The 14,398-nt window shown below is 36.4% G+C and overlaps 1 protein-coding gene across 3 annotated transcripts in view; it reads right to left on the bottom strand.

Moving 5' to 3' along the window:
* Window positions 1-1,321: 1,321 nt before the first annotated feature.
* TRPS1 (transcriptional repressor GATA binding 1) overlaps window positions 1,322-14,398 on the bottom strand; it is a 194,626-nt gene continuing 181,549 nt past the window's right edge. For all 3 annotated transcript variants that reach the window (XM_072410719.1, XM_072410718.1, XM_072410720.1), the window contains 2 exons: window positions 6,712-6,834; window positions 1,322-3,363 (listed from right to left, as the gene is read on the bottom strand). In XM_072410719.1, the coding sequence (XP_072266820.1) occupies window positions 2,299-3,363; window positions 6,712-6,834 (1,188 nt within the window). In that variant the 3' untranslated portion in view covers window positions 1,322-2,298. The remainder of the gene's footprint in view (window positions 3,364-6,711; window positions 6,835-14,398) is intronic.

Genomic DNA, 14,398 nt, shown 5'->3' with positions numbered 1-14,398 from the left:
ATGAAACATAGACAAAAGCAATAAAGAAGATATACGTGGATCTTTCTGAAGTATAAGAATCTGAGCTAACATCTTTTAAGAATACAAAAAAACAAATAAAGAACAAACTTGGAATGAATAGTGCTATCCTCTTCTTCTAAACAGGCATAAAAATATCTCAATTTTTCCTTCTTTTTCATCCCATTTTAATGACAATGAATTTTTTCATGTAACAGGTTATAACTTTAATGCACAAGGTAACGTCTCCTACGGCAATAGAAATAGTTGCTTCATTTTCTTATTTGCTACATTTGCAAATGTAAACAGCGAGGCCGAGCCAAAAGCGACTCCAATGCATGGTGGAATATCTTTGTTGCATACGTACAAAGTAGAAAATAATTATTTTATATGTCAGGCACCATTATTTGAAATGTAATACATTAATAATTACTAGAAAAATAAGACTTTGTTCTCCCAAACTTTGTTAATGAAAAAAAAAAAATTGTGGACAGTCTGACAAAGTATTCAGTAGCTTGTAATAACAATGCATATCTTTTGAATAACTGAAGTGCTGTATCCGCTAACTAGTACAGTACCCAAAAGAAAAGTTTACTGGATGGCAAATCAGCAACTTCATTTATGCAAGTACTTAGTGCTATTCCCTGAGCAATTATGCTAAGGAGTGTTCCCTTCATTTGCAAGCGTCTTAACACGAATATACAGTTTGGCATTTCAGCTGTTTCTAGAATTAGAAGCCTGTTTTGTAAAGAATGCAATCATGCAGTCTGTGGCTACAGAGTATAAAAAATACCTTAGTGTTAAAAGCATTGAATCTAAGTTTTAATGGACATTCCTTGGATGGATGGCGATATTGGGGCATGTCCAAAGAAAAGTGCCTTATGACCATTAGGTATTAATTTATGTGTATTATTTTTTTTAATCTGCCAATGTCTGAAAGGCTTTGATTTGTCCCTGATATGTTGCCAGAGATAAACAATTATTAGAATAGGGAATGACCATGGAAAAAAAGCACACTATGCTTACTGATTCACAAAGGTTACAGATTAAGTTTTGGTTCTGCCTACTTCCTGGGATATATCTTGATAGAGAAGTTTACTTTCACATTGACTACATGCCTAGTCACATCATTAGGCAATCATATCATATTAATTTGGGTACAGCTACATAAATATTCTGAGCATTAGTGATAGAAGTATTTATAATGGATTAAACTATTAGGTATATAGTTGTGGTATGTGGGAAATTACTTAAAGACAATATAATTTTGCTTATAGGATGAAACTCTCATTCCCAGTTACGAGCACTGAGCAAGAGAGACATGTTTTTGTTGTTTGATTTTTTAGGAAATAATGCTTTGATTTAATACACAGAGTATCTGCCAAACTGTAAAAATTTAACTAGTTTCCGCTTCCAAAAAGTGGCAGACAATTTGGCTGCAATTGCTTCAAGATGGTGGTGTCACAAGTTTCAATTAAATGGCGAAAGTGTCATTTTTCAATCAAGGTGCCCAAGATGGCTGATACCAATATCAAAGCCATATATGCAGAAAAAACATGACTGGTTAATACAGATACTTGAAAAGTATTTGTTTGTCCTGATTCCACCACATTTTTATATACACATCTATAGCTCAGTTGGATATTCAGTTTAGAACAGCTAAATCCATTTTAGGATGCATCCAAACCAAAGGTGTGCAAGATCCGGCAGTTAGTTTCTTTAGAACGAAGCTACAGCCCAAGCCAAGCCACAGCTCTCAATGTAAAAGCAGTGGTCTCTTTTTGGAGGTCTGATAAACCCCCTTCTGAGTCAGCAACTGTAAGCGTTTGCAGTTTTTGTTTTGGTGCACCTGGAATTTTTTTTATTTGAAATCTGAAATTTCTGTTGGGCTTTAATGGCAAGATAATGTGTTACTGTAATTTACACAATTGTTTAATCCATTATGAAAACATCTACATGTTGAGGAAAAAAGATTGGCTTTGATGTCTTTTTATGACATTTAGATTTAGGATTTATATTTTTTTATTTTATTTTTGCTCAAACACCTTCACTTGTATATTGGTACCACGTGCATATTATCCTTCAAATGAGCCAATTCTGTAAGTTGAGGACCTGTAGGCTGTAAGGTAAAGTATACCCATGTTGGACTGGCCGTACGCTTTTTGTTCTAAGTTACCATTACAAAAGGAACATGAATGAAACATCCACAGTTTCAAGCTGTATTAAAAAATTACAAGCTACTGAATTTCTATTCAGAGAATCCAAATCTAGTTAATTGTGCTAAGTGCTAACATTTTTTTTTTATTCTTTAGTTTTTCCATTCTTTTCAGCTTGTGCAACGTTCCTATGTAGACCTCTCTGGATATGAGTAGTGAAATCATACTTGTCCGTGCAAAGATGTTGGCATATACTACATTGAAAAGGTCCACTTTCCCCATGGCAACTCATATGAAGAGCATACATAACTTCATCCAGAAACACAATGCCACAGTGCACACATTTCGTTGAAAGTTCATCTTGAGTACTTCGATCCACTTTTTCAGTTTTCACTACATGCAACGGAGCATCATCCTTTGCGTTCAAAGAAGGTGACTTAGTTTTTTCTTTCGAGGCCCCGCTGGATGCAGATCCAGGTCTGGAATGCTTCATTGCCAAGTCTAGAGGAATGTCATTGTCAGATCCAACAGTGGAATATTGAGCAGGCAGGTTAAAGGTGGGATAAGGCACGTAATTTGGGCAAGGGTTTGGTAGGCCAGGCACATGACTCAAGTAGTGAGGATTCCCAGGAACAGACAGCTTATACTTACTCCAAAATCGCAGCCAATCAGCTTCACTCTGGAAGTCATTGTGAACAAATGGAAGTCCGAAGAGTGGGTACTGATATTTTTCTATGGGACTTCCTGGCGGGGAGTAATTTGGATGCTTAATAGGTCTCATGTACTTTTCGATTGGGCTACCTCTTTCTGAGCTGCCTTTGCTGTCGGAGACAGATGAGCTATTCCCTGGATCTCCACTGCTTTCCTGAGGGCTTTTTATCTGTATGTGCAAAGGTTGCATCCTTTTGTGGATATCCATGGTTTGGCTGACTAATATTGTCTGCTGAGCAGAATGGCTTTTAGTCAATGAAGATGGGGACTCATATTTATTCATACTAAGTTGCTGAGCTTCTCTCTGGTGACCTTCCATTGAATGATCCTCCGACCTCCTCTCTAAAGGACTTCCATTAGTTTGTTCTTCGCTGCTTCCTCTTTGATGTTTATTTAACTGTTCTGTCTGCAATACTTCTGGGTTAAGGCGTTTCCTTGTCCTTCTTCTGATAATCTGCTCACCATTGTTCTGCTTAATGATGTTCAAAGGTCTGGGAGTCTATGTAAGAGATGAAACACATATTAGATAAAACAAAAAATACTTTACTTTTAATATTATTTAATAGGGGAAATCGGGGATCTTGATTTTATTTGCTAGCATTGACACAGGAGTAGAACTAAAAAAAAGTAAAAAAAAAAAAACAGCAAAGTAACACAAAGAGTTCCTATTTCCACTAGTTAAAGACTTTTTAATATTTAATCACAGGATTAACTGACTGCACTGCTGTGATACAGTTAAAAATCTATGCTTGCAAATTTTAAATACACAATAAAATCATTAACTGTTCATCTTTGCCTGCAGATTTTTACGTTTTAAGCTATGGTTTCTTTTGGTGTACAAAACTGTGATTAAATAAGACAAATGTACAGTATCTCCAATATTAAGGGGAATCTACACTGAAAGAAATATGGGAGCTACCAATGTTGATATATCCTGGAAATCACTCTAATATTGAGGTATGAAGATTAAAAGCACTCACTTTATTATTGCATACTTGTTTTGGGTCAATATTAGGCAATTTCTAGAAAGATAGAAAGTTTAGGACCTGTAGGCTCCATATTTGGTTTCCTGAGTTCAGACTTAATTGATCAAGATTTCATTTTTGAATACTTCTTCTAGGTCAGTGAAGTACAGAAGTTAGGGAACCAACTTGAACTTGGTTTTCTTTAATATTAAGCGTTTGCAGGCAGCACCAATTTAAGCCAATAGCGGTGACAGGGGCAGCAAACAGATCTTGGACCCTCCATGTGAAGCCCCCAAAAATGTGCATCAAAGCTGCTGCCTGTCAAATATAGGATAATGACCTATTTGGTCTAATATTACCCATTTTTTTACAAGCAGTTTTGAACAGTAAAACCCCTGCCAGTATGAATGTGCCCTAATGGTGTTTCATATTTATATACAAGTATCAAATAAAAACACTAATTTGCAACTTGGAGTTTTCCTATTTCTATATTTATTTATGTTCTATTTTTTTTTACCCACTTCTTGCTTCTCTAGTATGTGTTTCACAATGCCATTGGCTTCTGAATTCCCAAAATATAGGATATAGAACTTTAGATTTTGCAATGCTTTATTTTACTTGTCTCTCTTCCCTGCTACATCAGATGACTGACACAAAATCTGATGGCCGTAAATAAGCAAAACAAAACAAAAAAAAATACAGCTTGAAAATGAAAGTACCATGCTATGTTTCTATACATTTTAGAATAAAAGGCAATAGTGTTTATGCACAGCAAGATGGAAGCACAACAATGGACAGTTTAAACACTTCTTTATAGAATTTGTTGAACTTCATATGTCAAAAGAAAATACGGCAGGTAAAGTTCACAATAAATTTTGTTGCAGGAAAATATTTCAGTACCAATAATAGGTGCACTCGAGGGAGCAGTGGTTTTCGAGCTATTTTTATTTTTAGGAAATGGAGAAATTCACAATAAATATTATGTGAAGGGAAAGCAAAAGAGGTTTGGTTAACAACTAATGTAGCTGAACAAGACAGCAGCGTAGCAGTCCATAAATAAGTGTTGTGTGTCCTATTTGTTGGGGAAGATATAAGAGCTTCAGAACAACAAAATCCATTAAAACATCCAAAGGCATAAGTGTAAACATCTAAACATTTAAAGAAAAAATCAACTTTAGGTAAACAATGGAGGTAAGCTACAGCATATAATTACTATAAAGGATTTTTTTCTATTTATTGTATAAATATGATTTTAAAAAACTGAATTAAATGACTTAATGTCCACTACTTAGGTGGCAGGGTGATCCATAGTTTCCAGAAGATAGCTTGGAAGAAACATGGAACTGTTTGTTCTTTTGCTTCCCATAGAGGAATAGGGTCCAAGCCTGATACTACAGTGCGTTTGACTCAAAATGTTACCATGGAAAATTCAAGCACACTTGTAAGTATTGGCACAGTAAACATTGTTTGGGGGCCAGTTCCTAAGGTACACAGTGACCAACATATCCATTGACTTACAAGAAGTGCATCAGACAACCAATAGGCAATGGAAATGCTGCCTGCAATGTGCTTTACCAGTCAGCTCATTTCTGATATTTACTCTGCCAACCATTTTATTGACATCAAAGTGACCGGCAAGATATAAGAACCAGGCTAAGACTCGAACACCAAGTTCTCTGAACCTGGAATGAACCGAACCCCAGTATGTTTACCCATCTTTAATTATAGGAAGCAACAAATACACTGCAAGGCAAGAGTTATATCCTATACTTACCTTTAAAGGTAATTAGCCAAAAAAATATAATGGTTGACTTTGGCTCGAAAATGGAAGATGAAGGGCAGGATTTGACGTGACTAGTCAGGGTTTGAGGTGACTAGTCATCCTATCCTATAAGCTTATTAAAACCATAATTTAAGGGAGGATAATACTATAAAAGAAAATATCTTTTATATAAGAGGTGATTCTAACTGAAAGGAAATGTTTAGGGTGCAAAAGTAATGTACCTAGAGGCTCCAGTGATGAAAAACCAACATGTGTATCCTACAAGCTTAGGATATGTAGCGTATCCTAGCATCATTCCAACATTACTGGATGGCTCCATGTGTGATAAAATTCACTGCCGCCCTGTTTTTTATGATTCTGGTAGGTTTGTTGTACCTCCATGAAGAATCCAACAGTGGAGGGGCGAGGAGAAAATTACCTGTTTAAAATGCTTTCTTTTGGGCTTTTTAGAAATTTACAGAAAATAGTAACACCTATAAAGCAATTTTGGCATGAAACTGCAAAGCCAAGGATGACAAGAACTCCTCCATAGCAAGAATCATAATAAGAGTATTACAAGGCACAGAATAGAATTACAACTTTTGCATGGCGAAGCTGTGAAAATTGGGTTCTGAGGGCATACTAAAACTAGTTTCTTGTTGCAGCATAACATATCAGTCTTTATTTTAGCAAGGCTTCATCATTTCTAATACAGAAGACCCATCATGGAGGTGAATTTTAACATTGGAACTGAGCAATATGGACTAGTGGACATTGGATTTTGTTATCAATCAAAGTCAGTTTTAAATCAGTGAATTTTGCTTCTAGTCTTCCATACAAATCAGTATGGCAAAACTTAGCCCATGAAGTGTATCTATAGCCAAAAATAAATAAATAGGGCGAATCTCGCCAACAGATTGCAACACAAAGCTGCCAGAGTTTGAAGCCCTTTCCTATTCTATGCAAAACCTGTTAGACATAGACTGTAAGTTATTATAGTGCTCTATAAAAATTAGATTTGACTTGGTATAACAAGCAAATGTTTTCAAAATGACCTAAATTATTAAAGTAAATACAGAACAAGGACTTGGAAAAAAAAGAATAAACATGATTTTCCTACCGAGTGCAGTTTCTGGTACAGGCCACAGGCGTTGCAGACATAGCCTCCATTTGCATTCTTTCTCCATAGAGAAGTCTTTGTGGTCAGGCAATTGGCACAAAAAACTCCGGAGCCTCTACGTCTCTGAAAATGAAAGAAAGCAAACCATACATGAAACAAGCCATAGTATTATTTTATTTTTTTATGTAAAGTCAAATTAGTAAAGGTTTCCTGTAACATAGCCGAACAAGGTCTACTCTACTGGGATATCAGTGGGCCAAGTCTTCAGGCCAAATTAAGCACAAATGAAATTGTCTTCATCATAATTAGATCTACTTGTTCTAATTAATGACTTTGCTTTTGGACAAACCGTAAATTCGGACTGCTGGCTGAACTTAAGGATTAAATGTCCCTACAATTAAAATTGGCAGGAACATTTATAAAAGGGAATAAAAACGACAAAAGCTATAAAATAATATACCTATGTACAATTGTAGTTAACCTGATGACAAGTATATAAATATTACAAACCCCATACTCTGCAAAAGTCATTAGTAACGATTCCATGAATATTACCATATATAAATTTAATTGGCCCCATATATGCCCTTGTGTGTATGCACTCACACATCATCCTGAAATTTTTTTGACAAAAAAGTGACATCTGAAAATAGGTAGCACACGCGTGCAATAAAAGAGCCATGTCCCTACTCTGGTCACATAGTCACAAATAAAGGGAACTCAGTTGTCTTTCTTGTTTTCTGGTACAGTCTGGAGACCTGTCGCTTTACAAACTAACTAAAAGGAAGCTGCCTTTTTTTTTAGCAGTTTGTGATCTAAAATGATTACATAAGTGCAGAGCAGTATCATTTATAGTACCTGGAATGTAGACAATGAACAAAAGAGGTATATAAAGAAGAGAATTGTTCTCTATCTATGTTTATTGTTATAGGGCAGATTGCAGATCAGTATACTCACTGAATGTAAAAGACGTTTGCACGGCCTGGGCCGGTCACGGCAACTCTCAAAGTAAAGGCAAAGGGGCAGACGTTACATTTGCAAAGCTGCTTTGTACCCACATCATCAGCTTTTAGGCAGAGGAATGAGTCGGCTGAAGAGCCTAGGACTAGCAGCAAGGATGAATGGGATATTGGTAGTCATTAGAGGTAAATAAGGGTGGGGAAGTGATGATATATTGTATATTTAGTTCTTCTTTATGTACTTCTTTAAAAATAAAGTCATTCTTAAACTCTAAGCAGTCTTCTAAGAGTATATTAACATCTTTAATTTCTACATCCTCTTTAGGTTAAGAACGGGAAGGACATGGGAGCGTATACGTACTCAGACCCATCATCCTTTCTGAAAAAACTGTTGCCAGAAGAACAATCTGATAATGATTTCACTCCTTGAAAATGTTATTTACCATGTATTTTCCCTTTTTTTATTAGCAAGAAAAATTAAATCAGCAACCCATAATGGTGATACCTGAATCAACAATTGCAACGGTTATAAAAATGCTCCAAAATGCTCAATCCCAACGCGTCAATTATTTTATAGACAGTGGGGTGTCTGACTCAAAAGTTGCACCGGTTATAAAAATACTGCAAAACGCTTAATCCCGACACGTCATGTCGGGATTGAGTGTTTTGGAGCATTTTATTATGGGTTGCAAATTTTGAGTCAGACAGCTCACTGTCTAGAACATAAGGCATAGCCCTAAAAGTTGAATACCTAGGGCTGCCTTTTGAATGTGCACTCACATTATTGTGACTTTGTTTATTATTATTACTGTACTCACTGAATTTTGTGCAAAATATATTTGATTACAGATTTGCCAAAAAAAACCTGTCTTTTTCCTTTTCTGATATAGAATGGTATAAAACTGCAAGAATGCATATTTCATTACTACTATTGTCCACTGATGATTTGATATTTGCATGAATCCTACATAAACATAACCTTTAACATTCTTACAAGTTGCCATATCTTCCCATTTTCCTTTCCTCACCTTTACACATTGCATGACATCACCCTCTACAGAAATCTAATGTTAAGTGTCACCATCAATTGTACTTTCCTAGCAGAAAGCAAGGAAAGACTCTCAAGAGATGTATTAACTATGACTGGATGATAATGAAGCCACCAGATTACAGGCAGACCAAAAGTGAATCAGTGGCAAAGCACAAATTCAAAACTACAGAACTGAAAATCAAATAGCTTTGAGTTTTTGGAAGGAAATAAGGTTTTATATAGAAAACTACTAAGAGTTTTTTTAATGTTATATATTATGTTTTAGGATTTCTAAATTTGTAAGGGAAATGGTTTCAAAGAATGATGCTAGAACTAGATTGGGCACTAGGAAATGGAATATCTTTGGAAGATTTACAAGAAGTGAAAAAGCAATTTAGACCATAGGTTATTTTGGCCATGTAACACAAGTAATCATTTGTACCAAAAATAATGAATAGTAAAGGACCATTGGGAGGATTCCGTCTCTGCACAGGCAGGCCTTGATGGAGTGCATTGGTTCCCTATTCCCCAAAAGGCAGTGCCATTTGCCAGAACTGTTTAATTCTTGGTTTCCTGTTATGTTTTGTTTGCTAAAGTTGGTTCTGGATTGTCTTCGAATTGGTAAAAAAATGTCAGTGTATGATATATTAGGCAAATCCTCTGTATCGCTGGCAACTGAAAAATGCTAACCAAGCAAGAGAGCAAAAGCCACCAGAGTAATGAAGAAAATGGGGGGTGTAGTCGAACATTTATATTTAACAGCCCTAACTTGTATGTGAAAAGGACATAGGACATATAGTTGGCTGGTTTTCCCATAGCCTCTGATTGGTATTGGTAACACAAATCTTAGCTCAGGCATTACCTTGATTTAATAAAACTCTCTAAGATTGGAGAAGATAGATTATCATAGGAGACCCCGGGCGATCCTGGATTATTCAATGATTGAACCTGGAATGAATCCGGTCCAGGATTGAAAACATTTGCCAACAGCAAATGATTTTCAAGAAATCCATTCAGGTTTGTTTGATCACCTAGATTCTCCCATGATAATCTTCTCCAGTCTTCAGTGAACTTCAATAAATCAGGACAATTGTGAAAGGCAATAAGCCAGATGCACAATTAAACTGTGAAGGTATACATGATAGCTGCCATAAACAGATTAAACTAATTAGTTAAGGCTTTCTTACTAATCCCTATTTAATGTACAGTGCTGCGTAATATGTTGGCGCTATATAAATCCTGTTTAATAATAATAATATTAATCCTGGTCATTGAGTAATAGCCCTACCCTGGCCCTAGACTAGTATGCACATAGTATTGTATTATATTGCAGTGTATAGGCTGTGCTAAATAAGTTTATTTTAATCACTTTAATCACTGGGGGATGGATTCCCCAATGGATTCCCCAAAAGTATTTTGCTATTTGTTAGCAAATGTTTTCAATCCTGGACCAGATCCATCCCAGCTTTGCTGGATCACTCAGCTTCACTGATGTGTGTCCTCTCCAGCCTTGGACAGCTTTAATAATCAGGCACATTGTGGGAGAGGAGGCTGTACAACTGGTCAAGAATGAAGGTAAAGTCTGGAGTTCAGCTTTAAACTGTAAAATTTTGTACACTTTGTAGGTTAAAAAAATATTTTTATGAGGGCACTGACTTCTCTAACTCTGAATTAAAACCCTTCCAATAGAAAATACCCTATCTAAGAAGAGCACAGATGTGGGCATTATCTATTTCTGAAAAAGGCCACAAGCAGGTTGGAGAGTCTTAGCCAATATTTCAGGAAGGAAAGAACCCTGGTAAAATAACAGCTAGATCAGAGAGGTAAAAAAAAGAAAAATATAAATTCTGATCAATAAAAAAAGCATGCTGTGCTTCCTAATACTAGGCAGGATTTTTTTTTTCAAACGACAGGTTCCCTTTAAGAGAAGCAAGCAGTAAGAAAATCCACTTAGTGCCAAAGTCTGGTAAGATCATTTGAAATATTTGTGAGATATCACTGAATCATACAATGGCATATTTTTATGCCCACACTCCCAAAAACATACACCCTGGACAACAGCCTAATCTGCCTGGGTATTTTATATGTACACACACACTTCATCACTCTCGCCCAGGCAAACTGACAAAAATTGTGCAAATCCACTTTATTGCACAGGAAATGACATGTATTATAAACTAGCCATTTTAAAGGATTTCTTCCAAATTTGCTGATTTTATTTTTTATATTTCAAGACTACAAGACTATGCTGCAAAAAATGAGTTGACTGCCAAAGGAATACAATGGATGTAATTGTACTCTGATACATTTCAAAGAAAAAAAAAACCTTTGTGCAGACATAATTTTGGCCTGTAGAATTGAACGTTTTCTTGGCATTAACTTGGCAGTTTATTCACTGAGTGTTTCACAATGAGTAACTACGACCAAAATACAAACAGAAATATATATACACTATATAGTTGCAGTTTTGCAGAGGATTATATTTCTATCAGGATGTAAAGCACCAGCAAGAAGCTCTTTCGCTAAACTAATTACAGACATGCTTTACGGATACCTGCTCTGGCGGGCAGTCAGCAATCTCAATTAATTATCAATACTGGGGACAAGATTGAAATGTAAATAGATGGAGATTGGAAAGACGGATTTGCATAAGGGTCTGACATGAGCGAGTTCATTGAAGATGTCTACAGAGCTGAAAGTCAATATGACAATAGCACTTTCCTCGGAATAAGAGAAATTTCATTATAGTGTTAGATTGTGATTCTTCTTTAATAACAATAATGATTCAATCACCGGGCTATCAATAAGCTCTTTGTGCATTTCATTTACTTGCCTGTGTTTTTTATGTGAATAAGTAAAGTGGCTGCAGATTATTTGGCCCTTACATAGGTCGGATCACTACATAATATCGTAATAGGTCATCCTTTTCAGAATGATGGCTTCTTGATTTACAATAGCAATATAGTAGAAGCATAGTTTATTACATGGTTAGGGTACATAAAGGTTACAGCTGAACACTGGGCCCATTTTTATTTAAATATGTTCCACAAAACATATAAATATATGTTATGTACAACAAGTGCTTTTATAAATCTGCATATTACCTTGTAAATGTAGCGGTATTATCATCAGTGTGGGTGCAATAGGGCGGCAGGTTCACCCACTATGGGGGCGGACACAAGACCTTGGACATGGAGTGGAAGCAGCAACTGGTTTTAATTACAGGAATACCAATGGACAAGGGTCTTCTCCTTACTTTCAGTCACATTGACAGTGGACAGAGGCAATGATAAAGACTGATTCTTCTTGAAGAAATAATATCTTGATAGGGGTTCTAACCCTTCCCTAGCCTATCCAAAGCCAAATATATACACTTTGTGCTATAAGCCTATTATGTTCAACCTTTCGGAATAGATAGCGTCTCAATCCTATGGAAATGAGATATTGGCTGACCTTTTAAAATTCTTGTTGCTTTAAAAAGTTTGTAATTGAAGGAATTCTCTTGTGACACAGTTGTTACCAGGAATTATATTACTCCGCATTAGAAGGATTTCCACTATATTCTTGTTTTGTTGAAGGATGTAAAATGTTGGTTTCCCAACAATTTAATGGCCATGAGTTCCACCAACTCTGGCCAAATCTATTGGCGCCATTAGCAAAAAAAAAAAAATTGTTTTGAGTTCCAGTTTTTAAACTGAAATTGATTGGAAACAATTTTCGATGGGTGGGCCTTGTGTATGGGCCGACAGAGAAAAGGGGGGTATTTTATGGGCAGCACAACAGTAGTTATGTTCACCTGAATCCCAGTCAAGAAGCAGGGTTTAAAAATGACAGGTTGCATGGACTATTCCAAACTTTAGAAAGTGTCGCCTTTCCTTTGGTTCTTGGCCATACAACCCAACAAAGTAGATCATAGGAGTATGCCCGGCCTTTTACAACTGCTTGATAGGTAAAACAGATCCCGTACATTAATTTCATACATGTATTTAGCTATTTGGCTACAGGTGCTCTTTAAAACTTCTTTGAATTTTTTTTTTAATTCAAGAAGTTATGTTTTACAAACTTTCAAACATGTCTTGTGGGAGAGAAGTGAATGGAAAACAAAAGTTTGGCACACGCAAAAGATAACCGAAAGCATTCCGCTTAAATGCGACCTATCAAAGCCAATTATTCAGCAAAAAACAAGTCGATGTTTATTATTATCTGTATAATCTGTGAACACATAGAACTATTCTGGGTAATATATCCCCCTACCTGGAAACCCCCCCCATCTCAGACGGAGCTCAGATTAAAAGTGAGCTGGTTAGCTCTTCCATTACCTTTGTAAAGCGATTAACTGAACCCCACTCACCAGTCATTACATTAGAGTAAGAAGCTGGAGAGGATACACTTTCATCAGTCAAGCTGGGTGATCCAGAAAAGCTGGAATGAATCTGGTCCAGGATTGAAAACATTTGCTAACAAATAGCAAATGACTGCCAGGTTTGTGGGATTACCCAGCTTCACTTAAGAAAGTGTATCCTCTCCAGCCTTGGAGAGCGTTAATAAATCAGGCCCAACGGCACAAAATGCCTTTTTGGAGGGTGAGGAGCAATCATCTGCATCTGACCCTATAAAAAATTATCATCTTCTATTAAAAACCTGCTCGACATGCAAAATTGTTTAACGTGATACAAAGTCACATTTTTCTGTAAAGACAATAACACGTGATAGATGCAAAAGTTGTTAGCGCCGTGCCAGTTATTTTTTAACAAGTTTTACATTTGCATACATTCATATGTATTCCTGCCGCTAATATCTATGCATAATTCTCATTAAGCGGTATGAAAAGTTTACATGTCAAAAAGTTAGTTTGTGCTGAAGGCAGAGAGGATTCTGCCAGGAGCGGCGGGTGGTGAAAGAGAATATGTTTAGGAGGGATAACAGCCATTCTCTGCCTGTGTAAGATGCGGACGTGACATCCACTTACTGCTCTAATAATCACCTACTGAGAGGTATTACCAAACAATTTCTGTCTGCAGTGATTTACTGTTAAAGCAGAATCCTACAAGACTAGATAGCATAGAAACAATAGAATATCAGACCAACTATTACTGATGTAAAAGAATAGGAAACACTCATTAGGTTAGGCATTTAGACTTACCATGTGCTCTTTAAAAGATGCAGATTATTATTATTATTATTTATAAGTATTTATATAGCGTCAACATATTACGCAGCGCTGTACAATGTCCATAGATATGTCACTAACTGTCCCTCAATTCTCACAATCTAATGTCCCTACCATAGTCATGTGTTATTATCACAGTCTAAGGTCAAGTTTTGGGGGAAGCCAATAAACCTAACTGCATGTTTTTGTAATGTGGGAGGAAACCGGTGTACCTGGAGGAAACCCATGCAAACATGGGGAGAACCTACAAACTCCATGCAGAAGTGCCCTGGACGAGATTAGGTCCTGGACCTAGGACCCAGTGCTACAAAGGCCGGAGTGCTAACCACTGAACCACCATGCTAATCTCAAAACATAAACAAAATCTTTTTTTGTGATTGTTGCATGAGTTTACATTTTTTTAATGACATTATCCACTTTGCTCTGCCGTCTCTACAATATACATACACACAATATATCTGGATTGTTACCCTTAGATGACAATAAAAGTTGCAAATAAAGGGCGCACATTTAAAGGCCATGCAGTTA

This window comes from Pyxicephalus adspersus, chromosome 5 (genome assembly GCF_032062135.1).
Source record: "Pyxicephalus adspersus chromosome 5, UCB_Pads_2.0, whole genome shotgun sequence".
Taxonomy (NCBI): Eukaryota; Metazoa; Chordata; class Amphibia; order Anura; family Pyxicephalidae; genus Pyxicephalus; species Pyxicephalus adspersus.
The sequence above is the reverse complement of the archived record's forward strand: the minus strand, read 5'-3'. Positions and strand labels throughout refer to the sequence as shown.